We start from the raw sequence: 16715 nt of genomic DNA, 5'->3' as shown, positions 1-16715 counted from the left end.
TGCTCCACAAATTCTTCATTGCTTAAGTGCTCATTTGTATCATATGTGAGTAAGACACACGACAATAAACATTGACAGAAGAAGTCAAGTATTTTATTGAAAAACAAAGTCAATGGATGCATCAGAAATCAATAGAAACCAAGATGACGGTGACATTATCAGCGCAGCCCCGTCGCACCGCCTCGCTGGCCAGCTGTTGGCAGGCCGCTTCATATTGCTCCTCCTTGTCTGTCAACTTACTGTCCTACAACCACACAAAGCTACATGTGTGACATCTGTCATGTGTAGAACCACAAAATCCCCGCCAGTTTTCTTTCAAGTGTCCATTTTAGGCTCATGACTAAGCAACAAAAAAAAAAATGGTGCTCATCTATCATTACTCACAAAAAGTCTCAAAAAGTCAAAAGATACCTGAAGGACATCAAGGACAAATCTGACAGCTTCATCAGCGGAAAACACTTTGAACAAGCCGTCACAGGCCAGGATGATGAACCTGAGGAAGCCAAAGTAGTCATTATCTGCTTCTTCATGTGTGTGTGTGTGAGTGTCCCTGTTCTTGCCTGTCATTGGCCGTCAGCTGACACCTCCTGAGATCTGGGGTGGAAATGACGCCGCATCGCTTGTACTGACCGTCTCCGATGGAGCGCGACACCTCCAGGACGCCAAGCACACGCCCCTCCCTGCAACAAACAACATCATATCCACCATAAGTCCAAAAAAATACCCACAGCCGTAAAAACCGAAGAGAGAGAACATTGTAAAATAAAATGTCTTCATTAGTAATTCCGACTTGGGATGTTACATTCCTAAGGTACATTGATGGCGGTACCTGACGGTTCCTCCGGCTCTCTGGATCCTCATCCTCTCCTCGTAGATAATGGGGTTGTGTTCTCGACTGAGCGCCAGCGTGGTCGGCCGCCTCTGCCGCCCCTCGGGGGCTTCTCCCTCCTCCTCTTCCATGCGACACATCACCGCCTGCCAAGATGCTACATTAGAAACTCGGAAAGCATTTCTTCTATATCCCTGATATTCATCTTAAGGTCCAAGTATTGACATGCTCTTTGTTCTCACTACCTTACCAATTAATGCTCAAACAGCTTTATCAAAAGCCGTTTGAGGATTTATTTGACACACTTGAAATTACCTTGCTGTCTCCCAGGTTGGCCACGTAGACCACGTCATCCAGCACTAGCATGCAGGTTGCCGTGGAACCATCTTTCCATGCCGGTTTTCTGGGGGGGGGTCCAAAATAAGAGATCAGATTTTTGTGAAACAGAAACAAAACACTCAAGGTTTTTTTTTTTTTTTAATGAACTCCCAAAACAGCAGCTAATCAGTCTTACTGGCTGGATGCTTTCTTCAGAAAGTCCTCGTCCGTCTGACGGAAAGTGTCCACCAGGCATTTTTTAATCAGCTTGTCCAGGTTCTCACTCTCAACTTAAAAAGACACGCAAACATATTTATGTATTCTGCATGTTCCTGCATTTTGTTCCCGCATCCATACTTCACAAAGGCTGTATATTTACTGCTCACCTCGGGGAAAGTTTTTTGCCAAAATGTGGTGAAGATGTTCGGCTGCAAATCGTGACGCCCGAGTGCCACCATGGCCATCGAAAACGGCAAAGTAAGACGCCCCAGAACTTTGGAAACATCAGACAATATTCACAAATATTAACATCAGGAGAGAATTTTTTTTTTATGTGTGTAAATAATGAAAGTGTTTGTTACATTTGCGCTGGCAGCGGCGATAAACAGCTGCTCATGTCGGGAAGTAGAACGTGAGCATCCTGCATTTCTTCACGCTCGCCACGCCTCGCGGCCACGAAGCCTCGCAGCATTGGGAGACCTGAACATGCACGCACACACACAAACAGAGTAAATCAAGCAGCGTCATGGATGCCATGCATTATCAAACATGGTGGCAACAGCGAAAACCTTCTCTACAAACTTTCTTGACCTCCTCTTCTTCTGCTTTTGAAGGCACATCACATTCTTCATCCTGTCGTTTTCGTTTGGTGCTCTTCTCCTCCTCGTTGATGTTTTTGGCCGATCTAGGCGAGACTGCAACGGCGGCCGAGCCAGGTCCTGACAACACACAAAGAAAACATGTGGTTAAAATGCTGAAGACTCAAAAATCTGGACATTTTGTCATTTTACATTTTTTAAACGTATAGTAGCAAACTAAGATAACATTGTAAAAATCAAACAAAAGGCACCTTAAAGTTATTAATATTAATATTATTAACAGTAATAGAAATAATTGGCAAACAGTAATTTATGTGGTAACCTATAACGAGCATTTTATGAGGTGACGACTACCTCGTCATTTGTCATTAGACCAGGGCTACTGCCGAGGTGGTCTTATTCGTTTACCCGAGAAACCGCCGTCACTCACCGGTCTGAGTGGGCTCTGGTAGATCGTCAAATAGATCCATTCTTTTCCGGAGCTATCTTAGCTTTTTAGCCCGTCTGTCAGTCTGAACAGGCGAAGGTCGTCCTCGCAATAGCGAGTATGGTTTACTAAAAAGTGATATGATTATAAGATTAAATTCCCTCACTAGGTAAAAAAATTCTTGACGCTATATGGTAAATTTTTCACAAATTAAAGCTTGCAACTAAAGGAACACTGCAAGTAACTGAAGGTGGCGTCTTCTTCGTCTTCATTTTAAAATGTTGGGAGAGCTGCAGTAGTGACAACTGCCCTCTAACGGTTTTGCAGTTAACTGCAAGTGGCACCGCAACTATCGATAATGAATAAAAATAGAGTTATTGCTTTTGCCGCAGTATAATATGAATAATAATTTATTTATAGTATAAATAAACATAACAAAAAATATTTTACGGTGTTATGCGAAACCGCTTTGCTTTTAGACGCTAAGTACTTCATTTCCCATGATGCTTTTCGGCCAGGGGGAATGGTTCTGCACATCCCCGCCACCGAGGACTTCAACTATGTGTTCAGCTAAAGCGTTTGCCGCCATGCACGGAATTATCGTCATCGCCATCCTTTTCGGAAGTTGTGCGACTACGTCTAACACCAAAGGTGAGTGTATTTAAACTTTTAATTCAGATAGAAACCAAAGTTATGTGGACCAAACAATGGCAACGCTAGCTAGCTCGTACGTTAATTAACACACCCTTGACAAAGCAACAGCAGGTGATTTCCGGTTGTATTTTAGACTAAATTAACCCGAATGTTGCACTAAATGGACCAAATAAACACACATTTTGTTTAAATATCAGAAGCATAAAGAAGCCTAAATATTTCCTCTCTACCTCAAAGTATCATGAAACTGACGAATTAGCGCCCCCTCCTTGTTGCCCTCGTCGTAATATAAACCCAATGCAAATGATTTTTGAAAACGACATTTTGGGGGAAATAGACTTATGTATATGTATGCAGATAGTTTAATAAAGAAAGTGAAATTACACATACAAGTACAACTCCAAGTTTTTCCCCTTCACATTGTTCGTGTGTTAATTGTGATATGATTTTTGTTTCCAGTACCACAGTCTTCCCACAGTGCCTTCGAAAACTACGCCACGTACATATGGCACAACCGGCTGTACCTGTACGTGGCTGCCGCGCTCACCTTTGCACTCTGTTTTCTGCTCAAGATCCTCCTCAAGAAGGTGCATTGGCGAGCGTATTCAGAGACGTTAACCTTCGTTTGTGCGTCAGCAGTCATAATAAGATAATAACACCTATTTGTTTTGTCTATTAGAAAAGCTTCTCAAAGGATGTTAGCCGCTTGGTCCAGGAAGCTCTCAAGAAAGACGATCGCTGTGATGAACGTGCTGCAGTTCACGTGTCGGGAGTGAAAATCTTCTTTGGCTCTCAGACTGGAACAGCTCAAGTATGAATTTTTTTTTTTACACTGATCACTAGTCCGTAAAGCTGAAATCTACATCAAATTTTCAAAGTGGGAAAGTTTAAATATACACTTTGATATTATCAATTAGTTCTGCAACCGAACCTGTAACTCACCCCCTCTGAACCCGGCAGAGTTTTGCAAAGGAGCTGTCAGCAGATGTGAGGAGTCTGGACCTCGCGACAGAGGTCATCGACATGAAGGAGTACGATCCAGACGATCGGCTGGCTGATGAGGTAAGACCGAGGCTCCTTTGGCTAAGTTCCGAGTGGGCTTTCTTTTGATTCTGTTGTTTGTGTCACCCAGTGCGGCAGCAAGTGTGTGTGCGTGTTCCTGGTGGCCACTTACACGGACGGGCAGCCCACCGAGAACGCAGAGTGGTTCTGCAAGTGGCTGGAGGAGGCGTCCACAGACTTCCGTTACGGGAAGACGTACTTGAAGGGTCTTCGCTACGCCGTGTTCGGCCTGGGCAACTCCCTTTATGCCACCCACTACAACACAGTAAGGCTGGGCCCATATGGACTCAAAAAATAATGCACTATTTTTTTTCTTCACGAAATATCTCAAATACGGACAAATATATCAATTTTTGTGTTGCTTCTCTGTCTAGAAGTTGTGATAAAAATTCGTTTCTGTCCAGGTAGGCAAAAATGTAGACAAGTGGCTGTGGATGCTGAGTGCCTCTCGCATCCTAACCCGCGGCGAAGGCGACTGCAACGTGGCCAAGAGCGTCCACGGCAACATCCAGGCCGACTTCCAGGCCTGGAAGCTCAAGTTCCTCAAACGCCTGCGGGTTCTCTGCCAGGGCGACGACGACAACTGTTGCGGGAAACGCAAGGAAGGCGCTTCCTGCATCAAGACGGACGCACAGGAAGTGGAAGAGGAGATGGAACCAGCTCTAGATAATAACTATTGTGAGGTAAGAGGTTCAGAAACAACTACAGCCGTTAAACAAGATGGTGGCAGAGCGCTGCTTTTGTCCAAATGACACTCCCCAACTCACTTCAACACGGCTGTGGCGCCATCTTGAGGCGGATTGTTGCCAAATTATGAAATGAGTTGAGGAGCTTCACTTGGACAAAAGTAGTGATTTTCTGTTCATCCATATAAAATATTTATCAGGTTGTTTCCCAACATGTGTAAGCAGGGAATGAAATAAAATTCAAGACCTGAGGAGTAAATATTTGTCATGGGCTTCCGTCCACACGTATGTACACGTACATAATGTTGCCGTGCGTCTCTTTAGTCGCCTTGGTTCCAAAATGTCCCACACGCCTCGCACCGTGACATTTCTGTCAACTCCTCTGTCCGTCCTCCAGACGCACTCTTTGCTCTTCTCACCAATCACTGCATTTTCACACACGCGCACGCGCCGACGCACATGCACACACACACACGTAAAGCCTGACAGCTCACAGATGACCCGTTGTCATGGCAGCGGACACCTCGGGAGACGACTGTGTCGCCAAGACTTTTTCCCGGCGGCAGCTGACAAGCGCGGCCGTCATCTTTTTTTTCCCCAGCCTTTTAAAGCGATTTTTAGTTTTACACTACTTCCAATCTGTCATTTGACGGCCGGATGATGGCGAGAGGCGTCTTCAACACAGACACGGTTTTCAGGTTATTAAGGGAGATAAAAGTTGCTAATGATACATTTCGTGTCAGTCAAACAGTCGCATTTACAATGCAAAGTGTCACATTTACACAAAACCGGTTCTGTCGCTCATTAGTCGCTAAAAGGAAACAAGGTGTTCTTATTTCAAGGCAAACTTTTGCGCTCCAACTTTTTCAATGAACCTCATGCTCGTTTTTGGACAAGTATCATCCACAAAAGTGCAAATGTTTCTGATTTTTGTCATTTCAAATTTCTTGCTCCATCTCTGAAGTCTTTCTGTCTTTGCGGCACGTCCTCCAGGAGGAGCCGATGGAGTCCAGTAGCGACGAGGACGACTCGTCAAGCTCCCCTTCCGTGTTGGACGTGGAGGATCTGGGCAGCCTGATGAGTAGTGTCAAACAGGTCAGTGCGCGGCCCGTTCTTATTTGCGCGCCTCGAAAGCAGCTTCGCCTCGCGCGGAAACGGCAGATGGCTCGGTAGACTCCACACGCCGAGCCCTGGCGTCAAGACGGGGCTTGCGTAAGAGCGCGGACGCCCACCGCCATGACGGCTGACTCAGGGGACATATCGTGGAAAATGCAAGACACTATATAGGATTTATTTTGAGTACATTTTTCGTGTTTTTCTTTTTTTTTTCTTTTTCAAAAAATAGGCAGCCCTCTTGAATCGAGAAGTTGAATGATGGAAAATAAAATTCGACTGATAGTTGATATCCATCTGTCCATTTTTCCATCCCAAGCTTGCCTTGGAAGGAGCTTGCGTTGCAAACAGTGCCAACCTGAACAATTAGAGAATCCAACCTTCTGATTCATTTCATGAATTGAATTTGGAAGCACACCTGGACCCTGTTTTGTGTTTGTTTCCTACTTATCCGAATCCAAAGCCAACGTGTGTTATAAATATTGATTTTGGAGCTGGGTCACATCAGCATCCTCAGTTAATTCCAAAAGTGGTTTGTAATGCTAATATTCCTTTTTGTATCTTCTACGGTCTGTATGCAGTCCCAGACTCCCTCAAGCGATGGGCGGGTAGCCAAGCGCTCCAGGAAGGTGGCGAGCAAGAGCCAAGAAGAAAAAGAAGAGCGACGGGAGATGATCACCCCCGCCCTGAGAGAATCTCTCAGCAAACAAGGTAGCGCCGCTCCGCCGTGCTCCAGCGACTCCCCAATGTAGCAGCGAATGGCTTTTTTTTTTTTTCTTTCCCCTCCACGGGAGCATCTGCCAGGTGTTTGTGCGTCATGATAATGATGATGGAGCCAGAGCATCATTACTCGCTAGTAATAAAAATAACAGGTTCTAAAGGGAAGGCGGCCAGATGTTTGCCGCCACTTGTCTCAACTTGTCCCCACAAGGACGACAAAGTCCTCCAACTTTTCGTCATTTTGCCCAAAAGTCAATGACAATGCGATCAACACCGCCAGAGGGCCGCTTGCCTGCGTGTCGCTTTTTTAATACGGTTGGTAATGCGAGACTCGAGAGCCGAGGTTTCAGAGCCATATTGTGACAAGCGCAATGCGAGACGACGTTACTTTTTACTCAAGGTGTCTTTGGAACGTTTTAATTTAGCACCCGAGCTGCCGCTTTGGCTCGCTTGCCCGCGTCTGGCAGCTATTCAGCTTCTTCTCCCGCTGCTAGCCTTCCACAACAACCGCGCTATAAATAGCAACAAGTCACTCCTGTCCACCCCAAATGTTGACCTGCTGCGTTTTGTTAGGAACGCCGGGACATTACTTGCTGTCATTGTGCAACACTGCTGGAGAACAAAACACTCTTCGCTATCATGAAACCTTTAAGAACCTGTGAGAAGTTGCAAGCGTGTCATTCAGCGTGGATGTACCTAATGAGCTGTCCCGTTTGTTGTCGCAGGTTACAAGTTGATTGGAAGTCACTCAGGTGTGAAGCTGTGCCGTTGGACCAAAGTACGAGGCTTTTAAAAAGCATTTTGTGTCGCATGATTGACACTAGCTAAGGTGTGCCGTTTTTTTGTCAATTTATTTATTTATTTTAGTCCATGCTGCGAGGCCGAGGCGGCTGCTACAAGCATACCTTCTACGGCATCCAGTCCCACCGTTGCATGGAGACCACGCCCAGCCTGGCATGTGCCAACAAGTGCGTCTTCTGCTGGAGGTAAGAACAGACGCTCCCCTTTAGTTTATTAAAAAAAAAAAAAAATACAGAACTTGTCCGGCTAACATCTCTCACGCTCGTAATTGAGTGCGTGTCGTCGTAAGCAAGCAAGCAGCACTCGGTTGGCATGAGGCAAAGGTGGATGCTGAGTCACGGTGCCGTTGGCAACAAGCGAGGTGTTTGTCACCCCCCCGCTGAAAGGTCGCTGTCAGTGCACCGTTCCCCCCCCCGTCGCCACATTTTTGCCACAAGTGGTAACGAAGGGCGACAGGACATCAGTTCCCCCCTCCTCGTGTGCACCCACCGTGCACCTCCTCCCCCGCTGACAACCTGCAAAATAATGTCGGTTTGCTGACTTCAAAACAAGTGTTAGGGACTTTTTGGAACATAAAATCATTGAATCAAACATTGTAAAATCAAGAGCTCAATTTTATGAAGCTCCTGTACCTTCCAATTTTGCATGTGTACCTAATGATGTGTCCTCTTAAGGAGCAAAAGTTCAGATGAAATCCATTTGGAAATTTTTTTTGTTTGCGTGTTTGCCTGCCATGACCTCAAGGCACCACACCAACCCGGTGGGCACCGAGTGGCGCTGGAAAATGGACCCCGCTGAGAAGATCCTCCAGGACGCACTGGACAAGCATCAGAACATGATCCGACAATTTCGAGGTCAGTGGTGCAAGATGTTCTCTAAGGAGCCGTCCGACGTTTCTGTCAAATTTCAAGCACAAATGAAAAATTCCTCCTTGACTTCACGGCGACGGGTTTTTTCTCACCAGGCGTCCCCGGCGTGAAGTCGGATCGTTACGAGGAGGGTCTGACGGTGCAGCACTGCGCGCTGTCCCTGGTGGGCGAGCCCATCATGTACCCCGAAATCAATCGCTTTGTCCGCCTCCTCCACTCCCAGCGCATTTCCAGCTTCCTGGTCACCAATGCTCAGTTCCCCGAGGAAATCAGGTAGCGTTGCCTTTCCCACTGCCTGGTAGCCAGCTGCCATCATTCGGTGTCGTGTTGTTTGTCAAGGATTTGCAAACGTATCAATACGCGGGTATTTTCGCTGACTTTGCTGATTACTGAGCCATTTTATTGGTCGTTTGTATTTATTTTGCCAAACTATGTATTTGCTGTCAAAATAATACTTTTGAGTTTCTGGGACTGATTCATTGAATTATTATAACTTCCTATGAGAAATATTGCTTTTTTTTTTTTGTACAATTTGCTTCTAGGCAGTTTTCGAGCAAAGGAATCGCAACATTCACTATATATCAAATCAATTTTCCCCGTTGTCATCATTTAAAATGCCATGAATGTGTTCTGCGACACTCAACTTGGCCAAATTCCTCCTCCACAATGTCTGTGGGAGTTAATTAGTGAAGGCTCAGTCGTTTGCGGTGCTTTCAGGAGCCTGGAGCCCGTCACTCAGCTGTACGTTAGCGTTGACGCCAGCACCAAAGAGAGCTTGAAGAAGATTGACAGGCCGCTCTTTAAGGACTTCTGGACGCGATTCCTGGATAGCCTGAAGGCCCTGGCTGAGAAGGTAAGACCACTTTACCAGATGACAAACTCGAATCCTGTCACCAATGGTTGCGCTTGTTCACTTGAAAAATATGTACTCATGAGAAAAATGGCATCATTATGAGACTTCAGTTAAAAGGTGTCATAAAAAAAATCATTGCATCTTTATATTTATCAGAATTGGAAAGAAAATTAGCGATGCTTGACATATTCGTTGAAGTCACTAACCTATAAAGTGAGTGTTTGTGTTTGACAATAAATGCCAAAACACTTTGGCCGCATCGATCCGCTCTTATCGATGGCTTTAAAACGTCAAACTTTTGTGTCCGTTCCCTCCGGATGTGAGGCTGTGCCAGCGTGCGTCCATTTCTATTTACAACGTATCCGTGTCTCGCGGGAACACTCGGATAAAAGGTCTGGCTGGCCTTTTCCTTTTCAAGAAAAGAGACAAAAATCCATTAGCGCAGCCGGCGTCCCGCGGCAGCCTGGCCCGCCTCTGTCGACGACTTGACGTGTACTCTAAAGAAAGAGTTGGTTATATTTGACCTTTGCGATAGCTACAAATCTGCAATATAGAGTTGGGCTTAACAATTAATAAATATTTTTTTTTTTTTCATAATTGGTTACCAATCAGTCCACCAATTATTCAAGTAAAAAAATAAATCGCTTTCTGCACTGTGGTGTCTGTGACTTTGGGAAGGCGATCACGCAAAATCTCGCTCTATAGCGAAAATTCAGCAATCTAAAAATAAACGCAATCATATGATGATGAAAATTGATATGATTTCCACAGTCCCAACGGCCCCCCGAAGGCCGTGCGGCCCACAGCGAAAATGAGTTTGGCACCCCGGCCGACGTCATCCTGCACCATTCCAACAGCCCTCGTCCAACATTTTCACTGGCTTTTTTTGTAATCTGCCCAGGGAAAGTTCACAGTGTACAACATATTCCCTCATCCAATTGCTTTTGTTGTAGCATTAAAATGCCGGGCGACCCCTCCCTCCTTTTCCATTCTATTTCTATTCCCTCTCTCGGCGCGCACCGCAGCGCTGCGGCGGCTTTCGCGCGGAACACTGCGAGTTGTGTTCCCAGAATCAACAATCAAGTCTTGGCCAAGCACCAAAGAGGAAAAGGGTTTTTGTTTTATTACAAATTACATTTCAGGACGTCCTTCATCGTCGTCCCCTCACTTCCTCGCCTGCCCTTGTCTTAAAAACAATCTGCCATTTTGTCTCATGTACATAAGTGGAGTCATTTTATTGTTGTCATGATTTTTTTTGCATAGATTTTTTGTGTGTTTTATTTTCGCATGTTTCTGATTCATGTGTGTTTTTTGCGGGTACAGAGGCAGAGGACGGTGTACCGCCTGACACTGGTCAAGGCGTGGAACGTGGAGGAGATGACGGCCTACTCGGATCTTGTCGCCTTAGGCCAGCCCGACTTTATCGAGGTCAAGGTAGGATATGGTTTTTGTTATTGTTCGAGTGGATTCGTGCGCTTTGCTTGGCACGCGTCCACATGGCGGCCATCTTGGGACATCAGTCAGCCAAGTCTTGTGTTTTCTTTTGATAATGCGCCCAAATGCCAAGAGCACCCGCGGCTGGTTCTAGCAAAGTTGCTGGCACGCACTGTGCTGTTTGTGCAGACTTCAAACTTATTTTTTTCATGAAGCGTGAAAAACGGAGTATCTATTGATATTTTATTTCTGAGATACAATTGAATCATCTGTTTAATTCAGGCAAAAAATATATATATTTTTCACAAAATGACTTTTTTTTGCTATTTTAGAAATGTGATGATATTTTTCTTTTTATAGATGTTTTTGTAAGATTTTTTTCTAATACTTTTGTTACCACCTGTTTGGCTTGCTCTATAATTTTTGTAATTTTTTTTAATTTGTTTCGATATTTTCGTGACGCGCCTAGTAGTTCAATTATCCAACTAAAAGCATGTGAAACAAAAACACGAGTCAAAACTCAAATCACAACTTGTTGTATAAGAGTAAAAAAAGCCCACTAAAACCGTCTCTTGTCAAGTATTAGGATTCCTTTTTAGCCCAGCCAAAAAAACACGAAGGTTTCATTATTTAAGAATGTTCGAGTCCTTCTGCATGCAAGTCTATTTATTTTTGAAGACGCCGATGAATAATTGACTTAGTGAGGGACTGGTGACACGTGTCCTCATCAGCCCGCGTTTGTCCTCGCGTCAGCAGCTCAGGCTGGATTGCTCAAGTGTCACAATTCGGATATGCGGAAAGAGGAAAAAATCCGATGTACAAATCTGGACGTGGAGAAAAATGCAATGATCAGATGAGATCGGATTTTGGCATTTCTGACTGCAGCTTTTTCGTTATTGTCACTGTCGCGTAGCCCCTTGACACCAAGATGCTACAAAATGGCGGCAAATCACTACTTTTGTCCAAGCAAAGCCCTGCAATACACTTAAAGTTCCTTGACATCATACCGATGGCAACAAAGCTCTACTTTTGTCTAAACAAAGCTCCTCTATTCCTTTCAACTTAGTTCCTTGACAACAAAATGAAAACAAATTACAAACCGTTGCAGACGATACCATTTCTGTACAAGGTCAACAATGGCCACAAACGAACTGAAACGTTTGTCCTGCCGAGGGTTGACTCGATCTGGCAAATGATGGCGATTGGCTTGTTCACACATCACACTGAAATTATATTGTTGTGCCATCCCAGAAGGAAAGAGCACGCGAGGCTCTTTGTTGGCATTCATGAGGCAGCCTCTCGCGGGAGCACGTCCTCTTTTCCTCTCATTCATAATCAAGAGCACGCCGCGTTCCCCCGGCCTCTCATTTCCCCCAGGGTGAGCCCGGAGTCCGTTTGCAGTAATCAGGCGGCAGAAGGGGCGCCCTAAATGATGATGGAAGGCGGGAGCGAGCGGCGAACCGCCGCCTCACACGTGTGACAAACTCGAGTAAATAATTGAACGAGATTTTTTCTTCTTGTAAGTCTTGCGTGAGGCATTTTGTTTTTGCGCAGGTGCCGGGGGTGAGAGGAGCAAAGCTCCTTCCTCGCAGGTGTTTGCTCTGTGGTTGTTTTTTTACAACAGTGGAGTGGATGGAATAGCAATGCAGTGACATTGCAACGGCGTTTACTTTACACAACTCAGTAGTTTAGTTCACACAACTGTGTGCCATGGCAAACACTGCCATTTTGAAAGTTTAGTTGGGGCCCCGCTATGCCTCTTCTTCTTGCATTTTATTCCGCCGCATCTCTTCCAGTAGAGCTCAGTGCTGCCACGCAGGTTTGTGGCCCAATGCGGTACAACACAGCAAGTGAGCTGCATGAGGAACATACTTTTCTGTTCATACTGTCAGTTTTTAATTGGTGAAGAAAAATGCGGCTGCTGGCGCATGGTAATATGCAAAATGTGTGAGGCAAACACTTCAGTGCATATAAAGTACGACAACGAGTCCAAGGGACATATGGGCGTAATTAGAAACAAAACTTTCTGACTCGGTGTGACAAGCGTGTTTCTTGTTATGAATTGTGTTTTGGATTCTTGCTTACTTTGCGCTTTGCAACCACATTAAAACTAACAAGCTCAACCTGTTTTAGCGCATCCGTCCTCCTCCCAGCGCCTCGCCTGTTGACGTTTTGGTTTGCTCTTCTCACAGCTTTGTTTTTTTTTTTTTTTGGCTCGTCGTGTCCGCTTACCCGGTGTGAACGAGTCAATCAAGATGATGGCATCAATTCTAGATCATACACTCAGCAGGCCTTTCATTAGGAACACCAATCTATCTAACAATGCCCACTGAAGTTGTAAAAGTTTAGATGGAGACTTCAATTACAAATGTACAAATGTATTTTTCATACGCATTTCAAAATGTAGTGTCAGCGTACGTTGCTTGGAGACAGTGATCTCTAATCTTTTTTTTTTCTTTTCTTCCTCTCCCTTCAAATATTGATTCAAGCGTGCTGTTTACAAGTCCGCCGCCACCGTCTTAGCCGTAGAGAACGTGGCCGCGCTCCTTCAAAATGATATCCGCTATCGATTAGCACCGCGACCTTCTCATTTGTCAAGTGCTGACGAATGTTTCCAACAATAATGCTACCTGACTCACTCAGTGGGGACTTCTATACCTCGAGTGGGCTTACCCTAACGTCCCTTTATGATTGTTTGGTGTTATTTCATCTCAATTTATCCACAAAAATATTAGCAAAATAAATACTACGATCTCAACAGTCGACATTTAAATCACAAACATGATTTCCTTTCCAAATAGAAAGCAATTCACCGCAGACGAGTGCAGTGTTGCATTCCCGGTGTGCCTAATGAAGCGTCCAGTGAGTGTACATAATGTGTTCTTTAATTTATCAGGATGCGTGCGCTTGCAGTGCAGAAAGCAAGCAATAATTGAATTCAGTGTCACATTTTCTTCCTTTTTGTCAGAGGAGATTTAGTGTGAATCATTTTCTTCTCTTTTGGTGTCTCGTGCTCGTTGGAGGGCCGATTGATTGTCTGGCCGCCGCATCAATATGTCTTATTGATTAAACACACACCGCTAAATTTGCTCTCAACACGACCCACTCCATATTTTATGCCCCTTACGCATTCACAGACTTAAATGGTGTGGAAAGAAAATCAACAGTGGATAGAATATATTTCTAACATTTGCCCCAAAATTTCATCTGTAGCCAGGAATTTCATTTTATCCCCCACAAGACCAGCAAAATGTTTCGGGGAAATAATTGCAGGGTTTAAAAACATCACAAAAATACATCATAAAAAATGTCAATGCTTTTTCACATACGTTAGCATTATGCTAGTGGACTTTTGATTGACGTCTATGCCCTTCAAAGGCAGTGAATGAATTAATTCCCCCCCCCCCCGTGTCATGTTCAAGGCTTTGACTTCTTAACAAGCAAACAACTTCAATGATGGGAGCAAAAGCCAGCAGTCACATGACCTCCCGAAGGGTACGCGGCTTTTCATATATCGCAGCCATCATCCGCTCCACGGACCCCGCCGGCCGCCGTCTGGGCTTGTATCTACCGGGTGATTTATGGTGCCTCTCCAGGTGCAGCCGTCACCATCTATTGCGTTCCGAGTGCACAAACAATCTGCAAAGGGAGGAAATGTCAGACCTCCAAAAAAAAAATCCAGTCACCTCAACGCACAGATTTCCAATCATTACAACTACAGGTTTTGCTGTCTGCAAAAACCCACCGAAAGCAGTTCTACAAAATCAATTTGAAGTCTTCCCGTGTTCTCAGGGTGTGACCTACTGCGGCGAGAGTTCGGCCAGCAGTTTGACCATGGCCAACGTCCCGTGGCACCAGGAAGTGGTCGCCTTTGTGCAGCAGCTGGTCGACATGCTGACTGGCTACGAGATCGCCTGCGAACACGAACACTCCAACTGTCTGCTCATTGCCCACAACAAGGTAGACACTGAATGTGTCCGGTCCTGTCCCGACTCTTCTTATTTAGTCCCGCTTCCGCCAATGAATCCACTTTTACAGTTTTTAAATGGAGCTTTACACAGTTCATACGGCCCATCGCCTTTAATAGTTGCGGCTCGTTTTCTTAAACCACATCTCGTCTCTGTTTCTTTGGTGGGGAAACAGTTCAGTTGAGGCGTGGGCTGATGTTTGAATATTGAATGGTGAGTCATTGTCTTGATGTTCGTGCACGCACACACGCACACTATTAGAATGTTCCGTGTCGGGTTTTTTTTTTGGGTTTGTGTGTGTTATTTTTCCTTTGGGCACCACCTGCAGATGTGATCCAGCGGCACTGCATGGGACCTGAGCGCCACTGCACACACACACATTTACACACTCCCTCTCTCTTACACTTGCTCTTTTACTCATACACACACACACTCTTACATGCACTCTCTTAATCACCTACTGTATCTCTCTTTTACAGACACACTCACACCTCAATCACTCTTGCATACCGTGACACACACACACTCTCTCAAACAGTTCCTCTCTCTTTTCATCTTCTGGCTCTCTCACTCACTCTTCCACACAATGAATATTTGAACCCCCTCATGTTTCCTGTCCTGCGCTGCAGTGGCCATTTGTGCGACAGCCTCAGACTTTGCTTCATTTGCACGTCCTTCTCGCCCACGCCTGTCAGCGTTTCCTAATATACTCGCGCACACTCGCAATCTTTGCACTTGTAGCCCAGATTGTCATGTTGCGGCCTGATGCTTTTTCTCCAGCAGACACGCTAAGTCCGAGCTGTCGCTCTTGTTTTCCTTTCAAAATGGACGCTGCTGACTTGAAACTTTGTCCTCGTACTTGATGTTTAAAACAAAAATGGGTGCCTGCATATTTGTGGATAACGTTTAAAGGAATAATTTGACTGGAGCGCAAAGCATAAAGGTTCTTCATTAGGTACACCTGGAAAGCTCTCAGGACAATCCATCGTTAGAGTTGTTAGTGCAACATTTTAGTGATTAGAAGTGAGTGTAAAGCCCGTGATGGCATGTACGGAATGTTTGTCCCGTTAGCTTTAAGCACCTTTCGCGCCTCGGTGGACATTTATTGAATCTGGCTTATTGAATCTACCACCCGTGCACAGTGGGAAAGACAAGAGGTCACTTGCTTATCTGCTTTGCTTGGAGTGGCGAGACGCACACACACACACTTTACGCACACACACACCGTGCATCAACCTCCTGTGGGCCCTTTAACAAGATGGATGGCGGCTTGGCTGCGAGAGTCATGATTGATAAGAAAGGAAGATGTCCCGAGAGGAAGAGGGAATTTTCACATCTTAACAAAATATAGCACAACCTTGAAAGTTTGCTGACATTTATTCTGAAAGAAAAATGACCACAGAAGATAGCATCTGGACAGGAAGTCAGCAGAGAAAAGACCACGGTGGGGTTTGCTAGCTAGCTAGCACGTCTAATCATCCATGTGCTTTGTCGCTCCTCTCTTTTCAGTTCAAGGTGGACGGCAAGTGGCGTACTTGGATCGATTACGATCGTTTCCAGGACTTGGCCAAGGCTCACCAAGAGAGCGGCGGCCTCAAGACTTTCTCTTCGTCCGACTACGTGGCCCGGACTCCCGACTGGGCGCTTTTCGGGGCGAGCCAGCAGGGCTTCGACCCGGCCGAAACCCGTTTCCAGAGACGCAACAAAGGCAAAGATGTCTCTGGATGCTGATTGCACTGCATAGATGAGGACTTTTAATTGGCTTTTACTTTCAAGGCATTCCCTTTCCTCATTATTGTGCTGCTTGCTCTCCCTCCCTCTCTCTTTCTTTTTTTTTTTCTTTACATTTTTCTAATGAACTGACAGAATTAAATCTGGTGAGCGTTTGATGCTGGTTGATTAAATTAAATTGATCTTCTCTGCAGCTTCATTAGCAGCCTCGTTATAGAGCGCCGTTGTCCAACTGCGGGCTCGGGGACCCGAGCGGATCCACTCCAGCTTGCTAAATGGATTTGTTCCTCTCAACATGACCTTTTTTCTTCCCCTTTTTGTAGGTACTACAAGCTTTTTCGACCCCACACTCAATACCTTCTTAACATAAAACCAACAAATCAGTGTTTTCCCACATCCAGATTGACTGCACTCTTTTTATTCCCCCCCGTA

At 45.3% G+C, this 16715-nt stretch overlaps 2 protein-coding genes across 4 annotated transcripts; one reads left to right on the top strand and one right to left on the bottom strand.

The window, feature by feature from the left end:
* Window positions 1–67: 67 nt before the first annotated feature.
* On the bottom strand, window positions 68–2661 carry LOC119132825 (integrin-linked kinase-associated serine/threonine phosphatase). Of its 3 annotated transcripts, XM_037268318.1 has the most exons (10): window positions 2396–2661; window positions 1936–2085; window positions 1729–1846; window positions 1534–1640; window positions 1344–1437; window positions 1145–1232; window positions 830–975; window positions 561–680; window positions 412–493; window positions 68–244 (listed from the first exon to the last, which is right to left on the bottom strand). In XM_037268318.1, the coding sequence occupies exons 1-10, from the start codon at window positions 2433–2435 to the stop codon at window positions 122–124; spliced, it is 1068 nt and encodes a 355-aa protein (XP_037124213.1). In that variant the 5' UTR covers window positions 2436–2661; the 3' UTR covers window positions 68–121. The 3 variants fall into 3 exon arrangements, with proteins under 3 accessions (XP_037124213.1, XP_037124214.1, XP_037124215.1); XM_037268319.1 differs by lacking the exon at window positions 2396–2661 and having other exon boundaries at window positions 1958–2085; XM_037268320.1 differs by lacking the exon at window positions 2396–2661 and having other exon boundaries at window positions 1949–2083.
* Window positions 2662–2892: 231 nt separating this feature from the next.
* tyw1 (tRNA-yW synthesizing protein 1 homolog (S. cerevisiae)) lies at window positions 2893–16679 on the top strand. Its single transcript, XM_037268285.1, has 16 exons — window positions 2893–3043; window positions 3506–3633; window positions 3726–3857; window positions 4007–4108; window positions 4179–4373; window positions 4513–4791; window positions 5788–5889; window positions 6489–6618; window positions 7353–7405; window positions 7495–7613; window positions 8173–8282; window positions 8393–8570; window positions 9015–9150; window positions 10474–10584; window positions 14377–14544; window positions 16062–16679. Exons 1-16 carry the CDS (start codon window positions 2893–2895, stop codon window positions 16281–16283), a joined length of 2316 nt encoding a protein of 771 aa, XP_037124180.1. The 3' UTR covers window positions 16284–16679.
* Window positions 16680–16715: the final 36 nt, after the last annotated feature.

This window comes from Syngnathus acus, chromosome 13 (assembly GCF_901709675.1).
Source record: "Syngnathus acus chromosome 13, fSynAcu1.2, whole genome shotgun sequence".
NCBI classification, from domain to species: domain Eukaryota; kingdom Metazoa; phylum Chordata; class Actinopteri; order Syngnathiformes; family Syngnathidae; genus Syngnathus; species Syngnathus acus.
The sequence above is the reverse complement of the archived record's forward strand: the minus strand, read 5'-3'. Positions and strand labels throughout refer to the sequence as shown.